Below are 21,716 nucleotides of genomic sequence, written 5' to 3' on the forward strand. Positions count from 1 at the left end.
GTAGCTCAGGCTTGAAGTATTTTTTGTTTACTGCATGACCCTAACTAACGGTCATCAATTTGACTGGTACGGGGCTAAATTTGCTACAAAAAAGGCTATTAGATCAAAGCAGCCTTTGGATGAGTGAGTGCCTCCCTAAAAAACCTCTGCTTCAAAGCGGGGGGTGACGCACTCACACAGATAGTGCCACGATGTTTCATTCTGGAAGAACACAGTCAAGGCCAAACATTAGTGGTCCGGTCAGACACGTGAAACTTGAGTACTAACACGTGAAATTATGCATATTAACATGAGCTAATCGTTAGTAACGCCTCATCAACAGGCTTACGTCATTTTGGGGTATAAACGTGGAGTCAGATCAGGAGGGGGGTCAGAACTTATGCTGGGTGGCTGTTAGACGGTCTTTCATGTGTTAGTTCTCCTGAATATTCAGTTTGTAATAAATACTTGGTTTGCTTTCAACTTCACTCCACTGTCTGACTGTCTCTATCAAACGAACACGCAGGGGAGTTGTACCCCGGACGAGAGGTGGGGGTAGCCCACCTCACATTTTCTTTTCTACAACACTACCTAACCTAACTAGCTAACTAAACATTAGCTGGCTAACTAATAAAGTAAGTAATTAACTAAGTAGCTAGCTAACTAAGTTACCTAACCTAAATAGCTAACTGACAAATTAGCTGGCTAACAAATACAGTAAGTAATTAACTAGGTAGAAAGATAACTACCTAACCTAACTAGCTAACTAACTAATACAGTAAGTAATTAACTAGGTAGATAGATAACTACCTAACCTAACTAGCTAACTAACTAATACAGTAAGTAATTAACTAGGTAGATAGATAACTACCCAACCTAACTAGCTAACTAACTAATACAGTAAGTAATTAACTAGGTAGATAGATAACTACCCAACCTAACTAGCTAACTAACTAATACAGTAAGTAATTAACTAGGTAGATAGATAACTACCCAACCTAACTAGCTAACTAACTAGCTAGCAAAGTAATACAGTAACTTACTTATCCAACTAACATATCTAGCTAACTAACATTATCTAGCTAACTAACATAAGCCAGCTAAGTTGTAGATATTCATATAATTAAAACAAGTGTTAAATCCTAAGGTCCATTGAATTCACCAGTCTTTAAAATGTAAACTAGCTAGCTAAATACATTAGCATGTAGTTAGCATGTAAACCTAGATAATCTAGCTAGCTCGTGCTTAAAACATTTTCCCAAAAAGGGCTCTGGTGTGGGCTCTAACTTTCAAATATGCATCCATAAAAAAGAGCCTAAGAGCCAGACTTTAGTTGAGTTAAAACAGTATCAACACAGATTAGAGGAGATACAGGAGATATCTTACCTTTCTCCACACTGCACAGCCTGTATGCACAATGGGGTACAGCAATTACTGGTGTTTGAATCTCCTCGCGGTCTTTTTTTTTTTTTTTTAATCTCCTCGCGGTCTTTTTGGGCAGTCGCGCTTATAATGACGTCACTGAGAGACGCTAAATCTGATTGGATGTGAGGGTTGTCGGTCCTGGATCCACTTTATTCACGTTGTTCCAGGAACAACAGCAACCCGAGGAAATCAGATCGTGCCTCTCTCTCAGTCTGTGAGAGCAGTAAGATGGCAGAGGCCAGTATTTCAGTAAATCAGGATCAGTTCAGCTGTTCAGTCTGTCTGGATCTACTGAAGGATCCTGTAACTACTTCTTGTGGACACAGTTACTGTATGGTGTGTATTAATGGCTGCTGGGATCAGGAGGATCAGAGGGGGGTCTACAGCTGCCCCCAGTGCAGAGAGACGTTCACTCCGAGGCCTGTTCTACGCAGAAACAACATGCTGGCTGAAGTGGTGGAGAAACTGAAGAAGACAGAAGTCCGAGCTGCTTCTCCTGCTCACTGTTACGCTGGAGCTGGAGATGTGGAGTGTGATTTCTGTACTGGGAGCAAACTCAAAGCCATCAAGTCCTGTTTGGTGTGTGTAGCGTCTCTCTGTGAAACTCATCTTAAACCTCACCTGGAAATTCCAGCTTTAATCAAACACAAGCTGGTGAAAGCGTCCACACGACTACAGGAGAAGATCTGCTCTCAGCATGATAAACTGATCGAGATCTACTGTCGCACTGATCAACAGTTTATCTGTTATTTATGTACGATGGATGAACACATGGGTCACAGTACAGTTGCAGCTGTAGCAGAAAGGAAAGAGAAGCAGGTGAGAAGTTTAAACCCTTTATATTCAGAATGATGTTAAAATGGATTAAAAGTGTTGGATAGGAAAGTGTTAAATGAACCGGTTGTTATTTCCTTCAGTCAAACCAGTCAGCATACCTTTGATCAGCCAACGCCCATCTTTCAGCTTTATTGTGCTGAAATATCAGAGCTGTAGATCAAGAGTGAACCTGAACTCTTCAGCTGCTCTTCATTTAAACCAGAATTTAAATTCTTTCTCCTCAGAGTCAGATAAAGAAGATACAGAATAAATTCCAGCAGAGAATCCAGGAGAAACAGAAGAAGCTGCAGGACGTGAAACAGACTGTGAAAAATGTTAAAGTGAGTAGTGAACAGAGATGAACAGTGACATCCATTAATCATTTACTCTATCTATCTATCTATCTATCTATCTATCTATCTATCTATCTATCTATCTATCTATCTATCTATCTGTCTATCTGTCTATCTGTCTGTGTGTGTTATTACAGCTCTCTGCAGAACTCCTGGAGCAGCTGGAGCAGGAGATCACTGATCTAAAGAGGAGAAACACTGAGCTGGAGCAGCTTTCACACACAGAAGATCACATCCACTTCCTCCAGGTAACAAACACTGATCTGATCTACAGAAACACCTGATCCTCAGAAACATTCTCACACTCCTCCTCATAAAGTTTAATAAATGATCTGACAGATCAATTAATCAATATTATAATAATATCTAATAGAACTACAGATTAGTCATTTAAACATAAAGAACAGCAGCACTCTTCTCCATCTTTATCTTTCTGCACTGTGTTTATCCTCCTCTGTAGAGATTCCAGTCTGTGAGTGTCTCTCCTGGAGATAAAGATTCACCCAGCATCACTGTCCATCATCATCATCATCATCATCTCTCATTTGATGGAGTGAGGAAATCTCTCTCTGATTTGAAAGAGCGACTGGAGGAATTCTGCAGGAAGGAGTTCAGTAAAATCTCTGCACAGGGTAAGAGGAGCTTCCTGCTGTGAAGAATAATCATGAAGATCTTTAATTAATCAGAAAGAGGAAAAGTGAGATATAAGATTTAATAATTTACACAGAAATGATCTAATATTACTCTGTTACTCTGACTGATGATTTCTATTGGATATTTAAATAAAATAAAATCTGTATCATTTAAAGATGAGACAGAAGAACTTTAGTTAAAATAAATAAAAACTTTAAGAACTTTAAAAAAGAAGGTTTTAGAATTTAAATAATCTTAATTCAGAGAGTGAATCTAGAGGTGAAGGTCAGTCAGTCAGTGTTTCAGTTTTCTGTCTTTATCAGTCAGAGAAAGATGTAATTTATCACTCAGACTCTTTATTCAGAATATGATATAATTATAAAGCTGATTATTGTTTATTAAAAGAACTGAATCTCTTTTTATTTGATTTTTTTCTCCACAGCTGCAGCAGCTCAAACCATTTTACCCCCAGAACCAAAAAACAGAGCAGACTTTCTACACTGTATGTACACACACACACACATACACACACACACACACAATACACACACACACACACACACACACAATACACACACACACACACAATACACACACACACACACACACACAATACACACACATACACACACACACACAATATACACACATACACACACACACACACATACACACACAATACACATACACACACACACACACACACACACAACCACACACACACACACAATACACATACACACACACACACACAAAACCATAATACACACACACACACGCACACATACACAACCATAATACACACACACACGCACGCACACACACAATACAGACACACACGCACACACACAACCATAATACACACACACACACACACACACACACACACACAACCATAATACACACACACACACACGCACATAATCATAACACACACACACAATCATAACACACACACACACACAATACATTACATTACATTACGTTTGGCAGACGCTTTTGTCCAAAGTGACTTACAATATTGAAGTGCAAATAATAGAACAATAGTACAAAAATAATAGAATAAAACATCTATAGATAGGGCCTTAAGGAGGTCAGAGGGAAATAATGGGATAGAGGAGTAGAGAAGAGGAAGAAGGAGATGGGGTTAGAATTAGTTAGTTTGTTAGAGGTGTTAGGAGAGTAAGTGCTCTTTGAAGAGCTCTGTCTTCAGGAGTTTATTAAAGATAGTGAGAGATTCTCCTGATCTGGTAGTGGAAGGTAGTTTGTTCCACCATTGGGGAACTCTGTATGAGAACAGTCTGGATTGCTTTGTGTGAATGTTTGGCAAAGCGAGGCGACGTTCATTGGAGGAGCGCAGCGGCCGGGAGGTAGCGTAAGCCTTCAGGAGCGAGTGCAGGTAGGAAGGAGCCTGTTCTGTCATCACCTTGTAGGCGATTGTAAGAGCTTTGAATTTGATGCGAGCATCAACCGGTAGCCAGTGGAGCTCAATGAGCAGCGGAGTGACATGTGCCTGTTTTGGTTGGTTGAAGACCAGACGTGCTGCTGCATTCTGAATCATCTGTAGTGGTTTTACTACGCAGGCCGGGAGGCCAGTTAGTACGGCATTGCAGTAGTCGAGGCGTGAGATTACCACAGCTTGTACCAGGAGTTGGGTGGCCTGTTGCGTCAGAAACGGTCGAATTTTTCTGATGTTGTAAAGCGCAAAGCGGCAGGATCGAGCAACTGAGGCCACATGGTGCGTGAAGAGAAGCTGGTCATCAACCATGACACCCAGGTTCCTAGCAACCTTTGTCGGTGAGAGAGAGAGAGAGTCGATGGTTATGGCAAAGTTGTGTTGAATAGAAGGTTTTGCTGGTATGACCAGAAGTTCAGTCTTTGAGAGGTTTAGTTGGAGGTGATGTTCCTTCATCCATGCGGATATGTCTGAGAGACACTGTGATATTCGTGCAGAGATTGAGTGATCATCTGGTGAGAACGACAGGTATAGCTGAGTGTCGTCAGCAAAGCAGTGGTAGGAAAAAGCATGTGATTGAGAAGAGAAGAGGTCCCAGTACCGAACCCTGGGGAACCCCAGTGGATAACGAGTGGGCTGGGGACAGCCGTCCTTGCCATGACACCCTGAACGAGCGCCCAGTGAGGTACGATCTGAACCATGACAGCGCATTGTCTGAGATCCCCATGTTCGAGAGTATAGTTAGGAGGAAGTCATGGTTGACTGTGTCGAAAGCAGCCGAGAGGTCCAGCAGAATGAGCACTGAGGACTGACCTGCAGCTCTAGCAGTTTTCAACGCTTCTGTCACAGACAACAGAGCCGTCTCAGTAGAGTGCCCTTTCTTGAAACCAGTTTGGTTCTGGTCCAGGAGGTCATTTTGGGTGAGGAAGCCAGAGATTTGATTGAGAGCTGCTCTTTCTAATGTTTTAGAAAGAAAAGGCAGTAATGAGACCGGTCTGTAGTTATCAACCTGGGCGGGGTTGAGAGAAGGCTTTTTAAGTAGTGGTGTGACCTGTGCTTGTTTAAAAGCAGTCGGGAACACACCAGATGTTAAAGAGGCATTGATGGTGTGAGTGATAGCCGGAATGATTGCAGGTGCGATGGTTTGCAGAAGGTCTGAAGGAATCGGGTCAAGTGGACACGTAGTAGGACGGCTACGCGTTAGGAGAGCCAGTGTCTCGTTCTCAGTGAGAGGAGCGAACGAGGAGAAAGCGACGCCTTCGGTAGAGGGATACCGGGCAGCAGAGCATGATGTAGGACTGCTACATGTCGCATCAGTAAACTGGCTGCTGATAGCTGCCACTTTCCCAGTAAAGAATGAGGCAAGTGCTTCAGCCGTAAGGCAGGTAGCCTGAGGAGGAGGTGGAGGGTTGAGTAGTGTTTTGAATGTAGCAAATAGTTTCCGGGAGTCTGTGAGGGAGCTGATTTTTTTGTGATAGAATTCAGCTTTAGCAGCAGTGAGGCTGGCTGAAAAAGAAGCCAGGAGCAGTTGGTAGTTTTTTAGGTCTGTCTGGTTTTGCTTTTTTTGCCATTTTCTTTCAGCAGCTCTGAGTTTGGAGCGTAGTTCCCTGAGCGTGTCATTTTTGAGCCATGGCTGCGGTTTGCTTGGTTTAATGGCTCGAGATGTTGGAGGACAGAGGTCGTCCAAACAGGAGCTTAATGTGGAGCAAAGAGTATCAGTGGCATCATTAACATTGAGTGATGAAAATGAGCCTAATGGAGGCATATTGTCAGTGACCAGCGAGGAGTACTGGTCTGCTGGGAGATCTCGAAGATTTCGGCGGAACGAGACCATAGTAGGAGTAGCTGTGGGTTTTTTCGAAATGCGAACGTTGAGTTGCATGAAGAAGTGGTCTGAGAGGTGTAGAGGAGTGACAGTTAAAGAGTTGGTGTCACAGTTACGAGTGAAGATTAGGTCTAGATGTTTGCCAGCTTTATGTGTTGGGGGGCGGGGCACCTGCTCCAGATCGAAAGACTGCATAAGGGATGAGAAGTCTGTGAAGCTGGTACTGTCATGATGGATGTTCATATCCCCTATAATGAGCATGGGGCAATCTTGCTCGGGGATAGAAGACAGTAGCATGTCAAGTTCATATGTGAACTCGCCCATTTGTCCAGGAGGACGGTAGATGACAACGACAGTAAGTTTTGATGGCGTATTAACCAGTGTGGCATGATACTCGAATGAGTTGTATGAGTTTGCAGGTAATAGTGGAGTGTATTTTAAGCCATTCGCGAGCAATAGGCCAGTTCCACCTCCTCGTCCTGAGAGACGAGAAGTATGGGTGAAGGAATAATTATTTGAAAGAGCCGCCGGAGTAACAGTGTTTTCAGGTTTAATCCAGGTTTCAGTCAGAGCCAGCAGTTGTAGTGAGAGATGATTTGCATAAGAGGCGATGAAATCTGCTTTATTAACCGCCGACTGGCAGTTCCACAGCCCAACAGTGAATGAGGTATTAGTGGGCGTGGTTTGCTTAAGAGGACGCAGGTTAGTATGGTCCTGGCGCCTGTGTGTGTTTTTACGCCTTCTGTACGTACCGGAGATGACAGGAATGTGATGCGAGCACATTTTGTGAGGCAGTGGGACGGGCTGCCTTGTCGGTGGCCTTGCTCGGTGGACTCGCGCAGGTAGACTCGCAGGTCTTTACCCGAGTTAGGTCTTCACACAACAGCTGACGCCTCGGCGAGTGTGAGTGACGACATAGGAGTCTGAATTGCGCGCAGGTGCGGGCGATATACACACACACACAACCATAATACACACACACACACACAACCATATTACACACAGACACACACACACAATCATAACACACGCACACACACACACAATACACACACACAATACACACACAACCATAATACACACACACACACACACACAATCATAACGCACACACACAATACACACACAATACACACACAATACACACACACACAACCATAATACACACACACACACAATCATAACACACACACACAAACACACACACACACAATACACACACACACAACCATAATACACACACACACACAATCATAACACACACACACAAACACACACACACACAACCATAATACACACACACACACACACACAACCATAATACACACACACACACACAACCATAATACACACACAACCATAATACACACACACACACACACACAATCATAATACACACACACACAATACACACAAACACACACACATACACACAACCAAACACACACACACAATACACACACACACGCACACACACAAACACACACACAATACACATACACACACACACAAAACCATAATACACACACACACGCACACATACACAACCATAATACACACACACACGCACGCACACACACAATACACACATAATACACACACACACACACAACCCATAATACACACACAACTATAATACACACACACACACACACCATACTACACACACACACAACTATAATACACACACACACACACACAAGCATAACACACACACAATCATAATACACACACAACCATAACACACACACACACCATAACACACACACAACTATAATACACACACACACACAACTATAATACACACACACACACAACCATAATACACACACACACACACAACCATAATACACACACACACACACACACAATACACACACACACAATCATAACACACACACACACACACACACAATACACACACACACACACACACAACCATAATACACACACACACACAACCATAATACACACACAATACACACACACACACACAACCATAATACACACACACACACACACACACATACACACAACCACACACACAAACACACACACACACACACACAAACACACACAATACACATACACACACACACACACAAAACCATAATACACACACATACACAACCATAATACACACACACACACACGCACGCACACATAATACACACACACACACACACAACCATAATACACACACACACACACACATACAACCATAATACACACACAGAACCATAATACACACACACACACACACACAACCATAATACGAACACACACAACCACACACACACACACCATATCTCACACAAATAGTTTAATTCAGTTTATTTTCTTTTTTTTTTTTCAGATTTCTGTCGACTGACTCTGGATCCAAACACAGTACACCAGTGTGTCAGTCTGTCTGAGAACAACAGAGTGGTGGAGATCAGTAATAAACAGAGTTACTCTGATCATCCAGAGAGATTTGACAGTTATGGTCAGGTGTTGAGTAAGGAGAGTGTGAGTGGACGCTGTTATTGGGAGGTTGAGTGGAGCAGTATAATAGGATGTGTGTACATATCAGTATCATATAAAGGGATCAGCAGAAAAGGATCGGGTAATGAATGCTGGTTTGGAGGCAATAATCAGTCCTGGAGTCTGCAGTGTTTTCCCTCTCTCTCTTTCTGGCACAACAACACTGAGACTGAGATCTCAGCTCCTCCATCCTCCAGAATAGGAGTGTATGTGGATCACAGTGCAGGAACTCTGTCCTTCTACAGCGTCTCTGATACAATGACCCTCCTACACACAGTCCACACCACATTCACTCAGCCGCTCTACGCTGGAGTCAGGGTTGGTGGTCTGTTTGTAGGTTGTAATGGTTTTGGTGGAACTGTGAGGTTGTGGGATCCAGAATAAGGAGTCAGGTGTTTTTTGGTTCTTGTAAGAAAGATAAAAACAAAGTTGGATTTTTTTCAGAATTCAGAATCACATTTATTCAGTTTTGTTTCTGAGCTGTTTGAAGTTACAGCAAGTTCAGTAAATTCAGTAAATTCCACTTTAAATTCTGGATTTAGAATAAAGTGAGCCAGTAATGAAAGATGATGTGTTTCACATTTACAAACTTTATAAATGTTACGTCCTAGACGTTTATTTTGGAATTTATTATTATTTTTGTAGATTGAGTAAGGTATTAAGTAGCTTTTGTTGTTTTTCTGTTGTCGTGCTGCTGCCCTCTGCTGCTCTTTCCGTGTATCTCTTGTTCCCTCTCTCTCAAGTTCTTAGGTCACATCTTGGTGGGAACATGTCAGCTGATCACTGTGGCCATGTGACCCAAGAATACAAAAGGACCTGAAGTTCCATTGTGGGGTGGCCCATGGTGTCTCCACCATGCGGTCCATGGCAGACATATTGACACTTGCCTTTGTTTAGCTTATGTCTCTGTCTTGGTTAAGATGATGTGTTATGTCACTGTAGGGGTGAGCTGCCATTTTGTTTTTACTTACATTTGTTTCTGTTTATGAACAGGGAGGTAGGTAAGCTGTTTGTCTTTTCTTTGAACTTTTGTTTTTGATGCACAGGTAAGATAGCTTTTGACTGGTTAGACATTTTTGTTTGTTATTTTGGCCTTGGCTCACCCTGAAGTTTTTGTGACTTAGTTTATATTTGTTTATGACTTTGAGTGTTATTATTATTATTATTATTATTATTATTATTATTATTATTTCTTTTTGAGCTGTAACATTATTTGTATTTTCTTGATCTGCCATGTATTTTGTATTGCCTGACCCTCCAATCTAAAAACACCAAATACATTTTTCTATTTTTGCATCCAAAACTTGTTGGTCCATTTATTTATGTTGCAACCCTTAGACCCCTAGGCTATACTTTTATCTAGGGTCGTAACATAAATTGGGGGCTCGTCCTTTGCAGTTTCATTAGCTGTTTTCATTTTTGTGTGGTGAGGTACTTTGTGGCAGTAGCCATGTTTAACTTAGAGACCTTTACTTGTGATCCTACCCTGGAGCAATTTGATCAGTGTCGTAAGGCTGACTTAATATTAATTGCTGAATTTTTTGATATTTCTGTGGGTCGACTTAAGACCAAAGCTGAAATAAAATCTGATTTGTATCGGCAGCTGGTGGATCGGAGTGTTTTGCCAGAGAGGCCATGCTCAGTGACTGAGGGTGCAGGTGTTGCCACAGATGAGGCATCTATCGCAGCAACGGGGGAGGCCGAGGCTCCGGCAGTGTCTCAAAGCATAGAACCTGTAAATCCTCCTGTCTTTAATCCTGAGATCACGGTACGTCTAAAAGAGCTGGAGGTGGAACTGCAGCGGCAAAATGTGCGTGCTATAGAGATCGAAGCCCAAAAGGCCATTAAGCTGCGTGAGTTGGAGATAGAGGCCAAGCGTGCTGAGCAGCCTCTCCCTGCTCCTACTACCTCCACGCCCAGGAGTACTGGTGAGTCTCTGGATTTTCGTTCTGATTTTGATGTGAGCAGGCAAATCAGATTAGTTCCTCATTTTCGTGAGTCTGAGGTAGACTCTTATTTTGAAGCATTTGAAAGGGTTGCTAACTCTTTGAGTTGGCCTAAGTCAGTTTGGCCTCTTTTGCTCCAGTGTAGATTAACTGGTAAGGCTTTAGATGTGTTTTCTGCTTTGCCAATAGAGAAAAGTTTAGAGTATGATTCTGTAAAAACTGCTGTACTCCAAGCCTACGAATTAGTACCAGAGGCTTATAGACAACATTTTCGTGCACATTTGAAAACAGCTAATCAAACATTTGTTGAATTTGCTCGAGAGAAGGCAGCTTTATTTGATAAATGGTGTAAGGCTAGTAAAGTTACCACCTTTGAACAGCTTCGTGAATTAGTACTGCTTGAAGATTTTAGAGCTTGTGTATCTGAGAAATTAGCAGTTTATCTGAATGAGCAAAAACGCTCTTTGCTGTCTGATGCTGCTATTGCAGCTGATGAGTTTGTATTGACTCATAAAGCTGTTTTTCCTTCTGCATTTCGTGTTGATGCATGTCGTGTTGATGCATCTAGAAAATTAGATTTAGGACCTCGTAGAGATAGACAGATTAGTGGAAGCAAAATGGATTCTGTTTCTGCAAGCAGTTTTAAGCCTGGTGGGTCTGTTAAGGAAAATCGTGAATGTTTTTATTGTCACAAGCCTGGTCACCTAATTGCAGACTGTCAAGCTTTACAGAAAAAGCAAGGTTCCTTGGTACCCAAGGGAGTAGGGCTGATTCAGTCTGTTTCAGAGTTACATGTGGCCAGTGAGGTTGAGTTTAGACAGGACAAAGATGTGTTTGAGCCTTTTCGTTTACAAGGTTTCATTTCTAGCTGTGAGAGCATGGAGATTAAACAACCTGTAACTATTCTGCGTGATACAGGTGCTGCCCAATCATTGTTGCTCAGTGGTGTAATCCCTTTATCTTTAGACACCTATAGTGGAGCTGATAGGGTAGTTCAGGGTGTTGGGCTGAGCTATGTTAATGTTCCAATACATTCTGTATATCTAAAGTCTGACTTAGTTTCTGGGAAGGTTGATGTTGGGATATGTGATACATTGCCTATTCCAGGGGTAACGTTTATACTGGGGAATGACTTGGCAGGAGGGAAAGTGCTACCTGTTCCTGAGGTTGTGACTGATCCCATTTGTTCTGTTCAGCCACCAGCCAACCAGTATGAAACTAGTGAGAATCTCCCATTAACTTTTCCTGCATGTGTGGTTACACGTGCTCAGTCACGTAAACTCAAGGATGTTGTTGATCTTTCAGATTCCTTTTTGCATCCTGATCGCTTAAATGTTAGCCTTTCTGATAGCAAGTCTTTTGGTAAGGTAGAGACTGTGTCTGATTTGTCTGGTGTGGGTAACACTGTTCTAGATCTTGGTTTGTGTGGTACTCGAGAACAGCTTGCCATTGAACAGAAAAGTGACTCTTCTTTGGCTCAGTGTAGAAAGGCAGCAGAAGAGGTTAAAGCTGATGTTTCATCCTCCGCTTACTTTTGGGATGGAGAGATACTCATGCGTAAATGGGTTCCTCCTAAACTATCTAAAACTGATTCTGAGTGGACCACTACTTACCAAATTGTTGTTCCTACTGCTTATCGCTCACAAGTATTGACTTTAGCTCATGATCATTGTTTATCTGGACACTTGGGGGTCACTAAAACGTACAAACAAATTTTACAGCATTTTTTTTGGCCGGGTCTAAAAAGTGATGTATCTGCTCACTGTCGCTCTTGTCATACGTGTCAGCTTACTGGTAAGCCCAACCAGATTATTCCTCCGGCTCCTCTTCAGCCTATACCAGTAATGTGTGAACCTTTTGAAACTCTGTTAATGGACTGTGTAGGTCCTTTGCCTAAGACTAAGTCAGGTCATCAGTATCTGCTTACCTTGATGTGCAGTGCCACTAGATTTCCTCAAGCCATACCATTGCGTACCTTGAAAGCTAAAGCCATCATAAAAGCCTTGATCAACTTTTGCTCTACTTTTGGTTTGCCAAAATATGTCCAAACAGACCAGGGTTCGAACTTCATGTCTAAACTGTTTGCACAGGTTTTAAAACAACTTTCTATTTCTCATAGAGTTTCCAGTGCATATCATCCAGAATCACAGGGGGTGCTAGAGAGGTTCCATCAAAGCCTAAAAGCCATGTTGCGTAAGTACTGTTTTGAGTCTGGTCGTGAATGGGACGAGGGAGTTCCCCTAGTACTCTTTGCAGTTCGAGAAGCAGTTCAGGATTCGCTGGGCTTTAGCCCTGCAGAACTTGTTTTTGGCCATACTGTGAGAGGTCCTTTAAAACTTCTAAAAGACAAGTGGTTGTCTACAGATGAGCCATCTACCACAAATTTGCTTGACTATGTGAGTAGCTTTAGAGAACGTCTTCACTTTGCATGTGAGGCAGCTAAAAGCATGTTGGCTTCCTCCCAGTCCAAGATGAAGAAGCATTATGATAAGTGTGCTGTGTCTCGTTCTTTTCAGCCGGGTGATTTAGTCTTGGTATTGCTACCTTTACCAGGATCATCGTTGCAGGCTAAGTTTTCAGGGCCTTATGTTATTGATTCAAAACTCAGTGATACTGATTATGTGGTGCGAACTCCAGATCGTAGAAGGAAAACCAGGGTTTGCCACATAAATATGTTGAAGGGTTATGTAGCCAGAGAAAACCATGATTGTAAGACATCTGCACCTTCCTCTAGTTCCATTCCAGTAGCCTCAGTTTCCTTTGTGTCCACTCCTTTGCAACCCTTTGAGACTGAAGAGCCTATGTCCAGTGCTCCTGTAGTTAGTGCTCGTTTGCAAAATTCTGACATCTTGAACAATTTGCCCAGTTTTCTTTCTCATTTAAGTGATGACTGCTCTCAAGATATTTCCAACTTAATTGAAAGCCACAAGTCTTTGTTTTCTGATCATCCGTCTCAAACTCATGTACTTGAGCATGACATTGATGTTAATGATCATCCTCCCATTAAGCAGCATGCTTATCGTCTTCATCCAGCCAAGCGTACTTGTATGCAGAAAGAAACACAGTATCTTGTAGATCATGGTCTTGCTGAGCCTAGCTCCAGTCCTTGGAGCTCTCCGTGCATCTTAGTACCAAAACCTGATGGCACACTACGTTTCTGTACAGATTATCGTAAAGTTAATGCTGTAACTCGTGTTGATTCCTTTCCATTGCCTCGCATGGAGGACTGTGTAGACAGTGTTGGTTCTGCTCGCTATGTGAGTACATTGGATCTTTTAAAGGGATATTGGCAAGTACCATTAACTCAGCGTGCATCTGATATTTCAGCTTTTGTTACACCCGATGATTTTTTATAATATAAAGTGATGGCTTTTGGGATGAGAAATGCTCCAGCTACATTCCAAAGATTGATGAGTGTCGTTCTGAAGGGCATTAAAAATTGTAAAGCTTATTTAGACGATCTTGTGATCTATAGCCAGAGTTGGTCAGAGCATTTAACTGTTTTGGATCTTGTGTTTCAGCATCTTGAAGAAGCTGCCCTTACCCTAAATTTGGCCAAATGCGAGTTTGGAAAGGCTACAGTGGTGTACTTGGGAAAAGAGGTTGGTGGTGGTTGTGTTCGCCCTCTAGGAGCTAAGGTTGAGGCCATTGTGAATTTTCCAGCACCAAAGACCAAGCGTGAGTTGCGCCGTTTCTTAGGAATGGTGGGCTATTATCGGGGGTTTTGTAGAAATTTTTCTACAGTAGTGTTTCCCCTAACTAATCTACTTAGAGCTTCTGTCCCTTTTGTCTGGTCTGTTGAATGTCAGCAAGCTTTCGATAGTGTTAAATCTTTGCTTTGCTGTGCCCCAGTGCTTGCAGCTCCAAATTTTCAATGTCCTTTTAAGTTGGAGATTGATGCTAGTAATACTGGAGTTGGCGCTGTTCTCTTGCAAGAAGATGAACAGGGAATTGATCATCCAGTTTGCTACTTTTCCAAAAAGTTTACTCGTTATCAGATGCATTATTCCACAATCGAGAAGGAGACATTGGCTTTGATTTTGGCTTTAAAACACTTTGAGGTGTATGTTGGCTCTAGCTCTCAGGAAGTCATGGTGTTCACAGATCACAATCCCCTTGTGTTCTTGAGTCGTATGTACAACTCTAACCAGCGGCTTATGAGGTGGGCATTGATGGTTCAAGGTTACAATTTGACTATTAAACACAAGCGAGGATTAGATAATGTTTTGGCTGATGCTTTGTCTAGGATATAGTTATTGTTTAATTTTTTTTTATGGGGGGGGAGTGTTACGTCCTAGACGTTTATTTTGGAATTTATTATTATTTTTGTAGATTGAGTAAGGTATTAAGTAGCTTTTGTTGTTTTTCTGTTGTCGTGCTGCTGCCCTCTGCTGCTCTTTCCGTGTATCTCTTGTTCCCTCTCTCTCAAGTTCTTAGGTCACATCTTGGTGGGAACATGTCAGCTGATCACTGTGGCCATGTGACCCAAGAATACAAAAGGACCTGAAGTTCCATTGTGGGGTGGCCCATGGTGTCTCCACCATGCGGTCCATGGCAGACATATTGACACTTGCCTTTGTTTAGCTTATGTCTCTGTCTTGGTTAAGATGATGTGTTATGTCACTTTAGGGGTGAGCTGCCATTTTGTTTTTACTTACATTTGTTTCTGTTTATGAACAGGGAGGTAGGTAAGCTGTTTGTCTTTTCTTTGAACTTTTGTTTTTGATGCACAGGTAAGATAGCTTTTGACTGGTTAGACATTTTTGTTTGTTATTTTGGCCTTGGCTCACCCTGAAGTTTTTGTGACTTAGTTTATATTTGTTTATGACTTTGAGTGTTATTATTATTATTATTATTATTATTATTATTATTTATTATTATTATTATTATTATTATTATTATTTCTTTTTGAGCTGTAACATTATTTGTATTTTCTTGATCTGCCATGTATTTTGTATTGCCTGACCCTCCAATCTAAAAACACCAAATACATTTTTCTATTTTTGCATCCAAAACTTGTTGGTCCATTTATTTATGTTGCAACCCTTAGACCCCTAGGCTATACTTTTATCTAGGGTCGTAACAATAAATCAAATGAATTGAAACTAATGAACTAATGAAATGAAAACATTGTGTTTAATGTTAAATCAATAAAATTTCTTTATTTAAAGATTATGTTCCTGTACAATATATTGTGCTTCATTGATTCTCATGTATTTCAGAAATGTATTTATGAGTCAAGCATTACACTGAGATGAATAATTACTATGCAGGTATAATAATATTTATAATTATTAATGCTACAATTAAAGTTCATTACATGGAAAATATGTGGAATCGGCTCAAAAGATAAAATGAATAAATATTCCACCATCTGAACCGTTTTATAAGCAGATCAATGCCTCCTACAAGAAACCCACTAAACAGAACCTGAACAACACAAACTGAAATCTGTGGAATAAAGTTATATATTTACAGTCAGTTAGAGCTCTAAACAATATTCACACACTATCTTCTAATTAGTAATTCGATTATGTTAAACATTGTACATGTATAAATGAACCCTATCACTATCAGTGACCATGAACCTGTTTTAATTATTTAGAATTTAATCCAGCAACATAAACTGACCTCTAGATGATACTTTAACACATTGCTAATTACTGAACATGAATTTAACAGCTTTATAAAAAGAGAGTTCTTATCCGTTCTAGAAATAATTGATTCTCCAGACTCACCCACACTTTTATGGGAGACAGGCAAAGCAGTCTTAAAAGAAAAAAAACATACTATATGCTATATTAAAAAAATGTAACCCATCTTAAGAAAAGCAAAAATAGCTTAGAGAGCTTAATATAAGATATAAGATATAATATAAATGAACTGACAAACAAGAAAACTAAATTTCTATTAGAAAAATTGATACATGAAAACATTGAAGACTCAAATAATCTGACAAATATCTCACAAATCTCATTAATTCTCATCTTATTACAAAAAAATATTCTAATCATAAAAAACTAAGCAGGGAAAATAGTACAATCCTGAGGTAATTAATGACACCTTTAAAGATAAAATAAGAATTATACTCACCAGACCATTGAATGAAAGCGCGAAAGTTCTACTAAAGACTCCAATGCTACGTCACCTAATTACCTATCCAATCAGCTGTTCCCTCTGCCTTTAAATAAGATCACTCATTCAGTACCTTTGCTGCCTTTCAGACGCTGATGGTCGTTCTTGCTGACGTTGTCCGCAGTTCTCTCGCTTATGTCCCGTTCTCGCTTCTAGTGTGTCCGACCGGCGTCTCGTGTTGGCCTCCTGTTGCTAACCTCCTACTGCTGGCCGCTTTGTCGTCGGACGCCTCCCGCTCCTACTGACGGCTGCTGCTCCCCACGTCCGGTCGGCGGTGCACGGAAGACGCAATCTGCTTCTCTACCCCCTCCTGCTCTGTCCCGCCGCCCCAGCCCACTGTCGGCGATAAGCCCCAGCTGTCCCGGTCCTTCAGGCGGTCGCTGTCTCGGCGTGGAGTTCGGACTCTGGTTTGGTCGCTGTCGATGAGCGCTGTGGATCTGCTTCCGGGTTGCCTCTCCCTGTAACGCAGTGTTCTGTCGTATTGTGCAACCCGTCGAGATGTGCTTCTCGACGCCAGTGCCCATGCGCGGGACCATTGTTTGTTTTCTTATTTTGTGGTTTTCTGTTAAGTTGTGGTCTCCCCTCCTTACTCTTAACTGTCCTCCAATATTTTGTTTCGGCTTTATTGTATTCCTGCTGAAGAATGTTTGAATATGGGGCTTTTTCTAGCGTTTTTACTTTTTTATTTGTGTACTAGAGTAGCACGGTTCGAAAGGGTGGCAAGTTGCAACTGAGCACCGGTCCACCCGGCCCCTCTGCCTTCGCTCCGCCTCCCCTGGCCTCTGCTGCTGCTGCGGCTGGCGCGGACCTGCCGTATCTTTCTCCTTCTGGCGCGCTCTCCCTGGAACTTTGACTTTTGCTGTGCTGACTGGCGCGCTCCTGCCTGGATCTTCTACTGTTGCTGTGCTGCCTAGCGCGCTCCTGGTCCGTTCGCCGCTACTGCGCTGCTGGTGCGCTTCTGTCGGATCTGCTGCTGCTGCTACTGCGCTGCTGGTGCGCTTCTATCGGATCTGCTGCTGCTGCTGCTGCTGCTGCTACTGCCCTACCCGGCGCTTCTGCCGGATCTGCTGCTGCTGCTGCTGCTACTGCCCTACCTGGCGCTTCTGCTGGATCTGCTGCTGCGCTGCCACGTGTGTTTCTGCCTGGGTCCTCTGCTGCATGGCCTCTTCCTCCTCCTGTTTAGCTACTGCCGTGCCTGGCCCGGCTTTTGGTAGGCCGTTTGTTTCTCCTGATGCTGCTATGGTTTTCCCCGCGCTTGCGTGCTGTCATCCTACAAGGTAAGGTTCTTCTTTTGCCTTCCTTCCAAAGCCCGTTTGCCCCCGGCGCGTGGATGGTCCTCTTCGCGGTCTTTTGACCTTATGGTTGGCCGCTCTTCTACCTCTTTTCTTTTTTTTCTGTTCTTTCTTCTGTTCGCTGTTCTGTTGATTTTTTCCGTCGGGGGCGTGACGCTGCTGCTGCCTGCTTTTTGATTCAGTCGCACTTCTCGGACATTCTACCGCTCACTACTTAATTCTTCCGCCGTCTCTTCCCCGACCTCGCCTCCCTTACTGTCACATACAGTTACTCATTTATGGAGTTTTCACGTATTCGCTTCTTCGACATATTTTGTATCATACGCATGTTTGTGTTTCTCGGTGCTTTCAGTCTCTTGCGATCCATGTCATTGCTCCTTGCACTTTGCTCCGTAAATTATTTGATGGCAGTTGGCAACATCTACTGCTCTGCCTAGTTTACGGTAATAATAATGGTAATAATAATAATAGTACTAATAGTGATAATGGTAATAATAATAGTACTAATAATAGTGATAATGATAATAATAATGCCGATGTTACTCTTTATTTTGTAGCACCTTCATACATTACAATGCAGCTCAACGTGTGCTGTACATAGAATAAGCACGAAAAATAAATATATAATAGTTAATATTAATGCTAGTAATGCTAGTACTAATGAGAAATAATACTAGAATACGAACTGATATAAAATAAATTGTCCAACTGTAATATTATTTATAAATATATTTATTTATATAAAAAATAAATAATGATAATAATAATAATAATAATAATGATACTGCTGTTACTCTTAGGAATTATTGTACCTGTGAAATGGATAAGTTGTTAAAGCTTAGTGTAAAGGAATATGTCTTACTCTGCGTTTTAAAACTGTTTGCTGCTGAACTGCTTCCCGACTTATCTTCTTATTACCTTTTCTGTTCTATTTAATCTTCTTATATCTTTTCTGTTCTTCTGTGTTTTGATCCGTATATAGTGTGTTTCTTTATTCTTACTGTTCTTTATTTCTTATGAATCGTGCTGTTGCTGCTGGATGTCTACATTTCCTTAGGGCTATTTAATATCTATATATCTGTATCTTTATCTGTGTCTGGGTTCGTGATTTCGCTTGGGTGCTTTAATTTCCTTTGGGATAAATAATATATCTATATATCTCTTTATCGGTCTCTGGGCTCGCGATTTCGCTTGGGTGCTTTTGTGTCTTCTCTGTTTGCTGTGTCGTTCGTGGCTTTTCTATTCTCGCTTTCTTGGTTGTGGTCCGGTATTTCTCATTGTTCTCCTCGGCGCCGTTTCTTCGGCTGCGCTCGGTGCGAGCGCCGCTCTGTTTGTCGGTTTTGGGTATTTATTTCCAAGGGCGATAGTTTGCCGACTGTTGGCTATTAATTTTGACCCTCGCCCCTGGATCTGCCTCTCAGTTCTGTACGAAATGATCGGTGGTGATCGCGTGCGTTTCATTACTTTTTTATTTTCTCTGAAATTATTAATAAATACATTGTGACCGCGAAGCTGTGATCACGATCCTCATTTAAGTTGTTCTTTCTGCACTCCGATCATGTCATTGCTCAATTGAATTACCTGGGAATCAGTAATTATAAATTAATTTCATAATTGGTAACAAACTTTCTCTCTACAAAAAATTATTGATGCCAATTAATAAGGAACGTCCTAATAGTCAGATTATCCGAGTTCGTTTTCTAATCCAGCTATATGCTTACTCCTCAAAGGCAGTGCAAAAAATCCTCTTCCTCAATTTAATATAGCTTGCCATTTACAGAAATAAATCTAATTTACAAGTCTGATATATTCTCCCTATGTTTCAACTGCATACGGCAGCTTTTATGGATTTAAGCGCACAGGCATTTCACGAGCGCGCGCCGACAATATTTATTTGATCAGTTCAATGCCTCACGCTGTCTGATTTAAGCTCTACTCCTTTCATTACTGTTTTCACGAAACATTCTGTTGCAGATAACAGGGCCCTGTTTTACAATTAAAATGCTAAAAGTGCACTCCGATTTCTGTCTTTACACTTCTGGGGCTAGCTATCTGCTTTCACGCTCTTCTAAACTTTATGCGCCTCTGTTTGGTTTTACCTAATAGCTACCCTATGGCGAAACAGTGGTCAGATTTCACCTGTCAAATGTCAATTAGGAAACGCCGACCATCTCCATCCTGCTACGCTGGTCGCTCTCTTTAGGAACGACGCAGCCACATCCTCAGCGAAGCTGACGTCACCATTTTGCTACGTGAGAGACGGGTAATTTCAGCACACCTGTCACACATTAGACCAGAACTGAACGCTCAGCAAGCTCATTCAACACTGTCTAAGTAAGTATTATTTATAAGCAAACACTGGAGGCGGTGGAAGTACTATACTTTAGAGTATGTTAATTTGTGCATCAATCCGGCGATTTAAATGATCTATTATACATCAACATTTGCTTTTGTTTCAATGCTTCACTAACAGTATTAACCAGTTATTAAAATGATCTGTGATACTCTCCCAACACTGCTGATTATCACATGTCTATACCTATAGCTTAATGCATTATGGCCCGTGGTCATTTACATCAACACATGCCAGGAGACAATCTCCTCTTTATCTTGGGCTCACAGCCCAGACGACATGACATGAGGATTATTGCATGTTACTAACAGCATGTTTTTTCAGGGGTCGAACCCCGCGCTTGTCAGGCGCAACGCCCAAGCGTTTTACAGGGCGCGCAGCCCGTTACTAACAGCAACGCATGCTTTGTGGGCGGTCCCCGCGCATGATGGGCTCGATGCCCAACCTAGATGCATGTTTTGGCCATGGCCCTCACTAACAGCAACGCATGCTTTGATTGGGCTCGACGCCCTCGTGTATGAATGTAGGGCCCGTGGCCCGTATGTTTGGGGGCGCACCCCTCGCCTAACACCATTTTCTTCTTGCTAACGTCTCTTCCTTCTTCCCCTTCTTCACTCCTCTGTCACACTACTTCCCTTTGATCTCCTTTAGGCCCTGTATTAAGTTTTTTCTACCTTCTATTATTTCTGAACTTTACTATTTAAGTCGCTTTAGACAAAAGCGTCTGCAAAATGTTATGTATTGATCGGATGAATGCAGAATTAATTAAAGAATGAAAGAAATGAATGTTTGAATGTAGGCACATGGCCTGTATGTTTGGGGGCATTCCCCGCGCATGCTCTGATGAATAGATAACTGAATGAATATGTAATGATCTAATGAATAAATGAATGAGTGAAGGGCTCGCGCCCGTACGCTTCGGGGGTGCACCCCGCTTGGGCTCGTAGCAAGCGTATGTGTGAATGAAGGGCTCGCCACCC

General features: G+C 41.9%; 2 protein-coding genes across 6 annotated transcripts in view; one reads left to right on the forward strand and one right to left on the reverse strand.

The window, feature by feature from the left end:
• Positions 1-16,131, forward strand: part of LOC103042233 (tripartite motif-containing protein 16-like) — a 92,925-nt gene extending 76,794 nt beyond the window's left edge. Inside the window, exons 1-6 of one of the 2 annotated variants that reach the window (XM_049479049.1) lie at positions 1,480-2,223; positions 2,466-2,561; positions 2,711-2,821; positions 3,034-3,205; positions 3,649-3,708; positions 8,844-16,131. In XM_049479049.1, coding sequence (XP_049335006.1) covers positions 1,633-2,223; positions 2,466-2,561; positions 2,711-2,821; positions 3,034-3,205; positions 3,649-3,708; positions 8,844-9,394 — 1,581 coding nt within the window. In that variant the 5' untranslated portion in view covers positions 1,480-1,632 and the 3' untranslated portion in view covers positions 9,395-16,131. Of the gene's footprint in view, positions 1-1,479; positions 2,224-2,465; positions 2,562-2,710; positions 2,822-3,033; positions 3,206-3,648; positions 3,709-8,843 lie in introns of those variants that run through there. The other variant, XM_049479048.1, reaches the window with a different exon arrangement.
• smyd2b (SET and MYND domain containing 2b) overlaps positions 1-21,716 on the reverse strand; it is a 130,851-nt gene that overhangs the window by 69,231 nt on the left and 39,904 nt on the right. The window lies entirely within an intron of this gene.

The sequence above is a fragment of the Astyanax mexicanus genome, chromosome 1 (assembly GCF_023375975.1).
Source record: "Astyanax mexicanus isolate ESR-SI-001 chromosome 1, AstMex3_surface, whole genome shotgun sequence".
Taxonomy (NCBI): Eukaryota; Metazoa; Chordata; class Actinopteri; order Characiformes; family Acestrorhamphidae; genus Astyanax; species Astyanax mexicanus.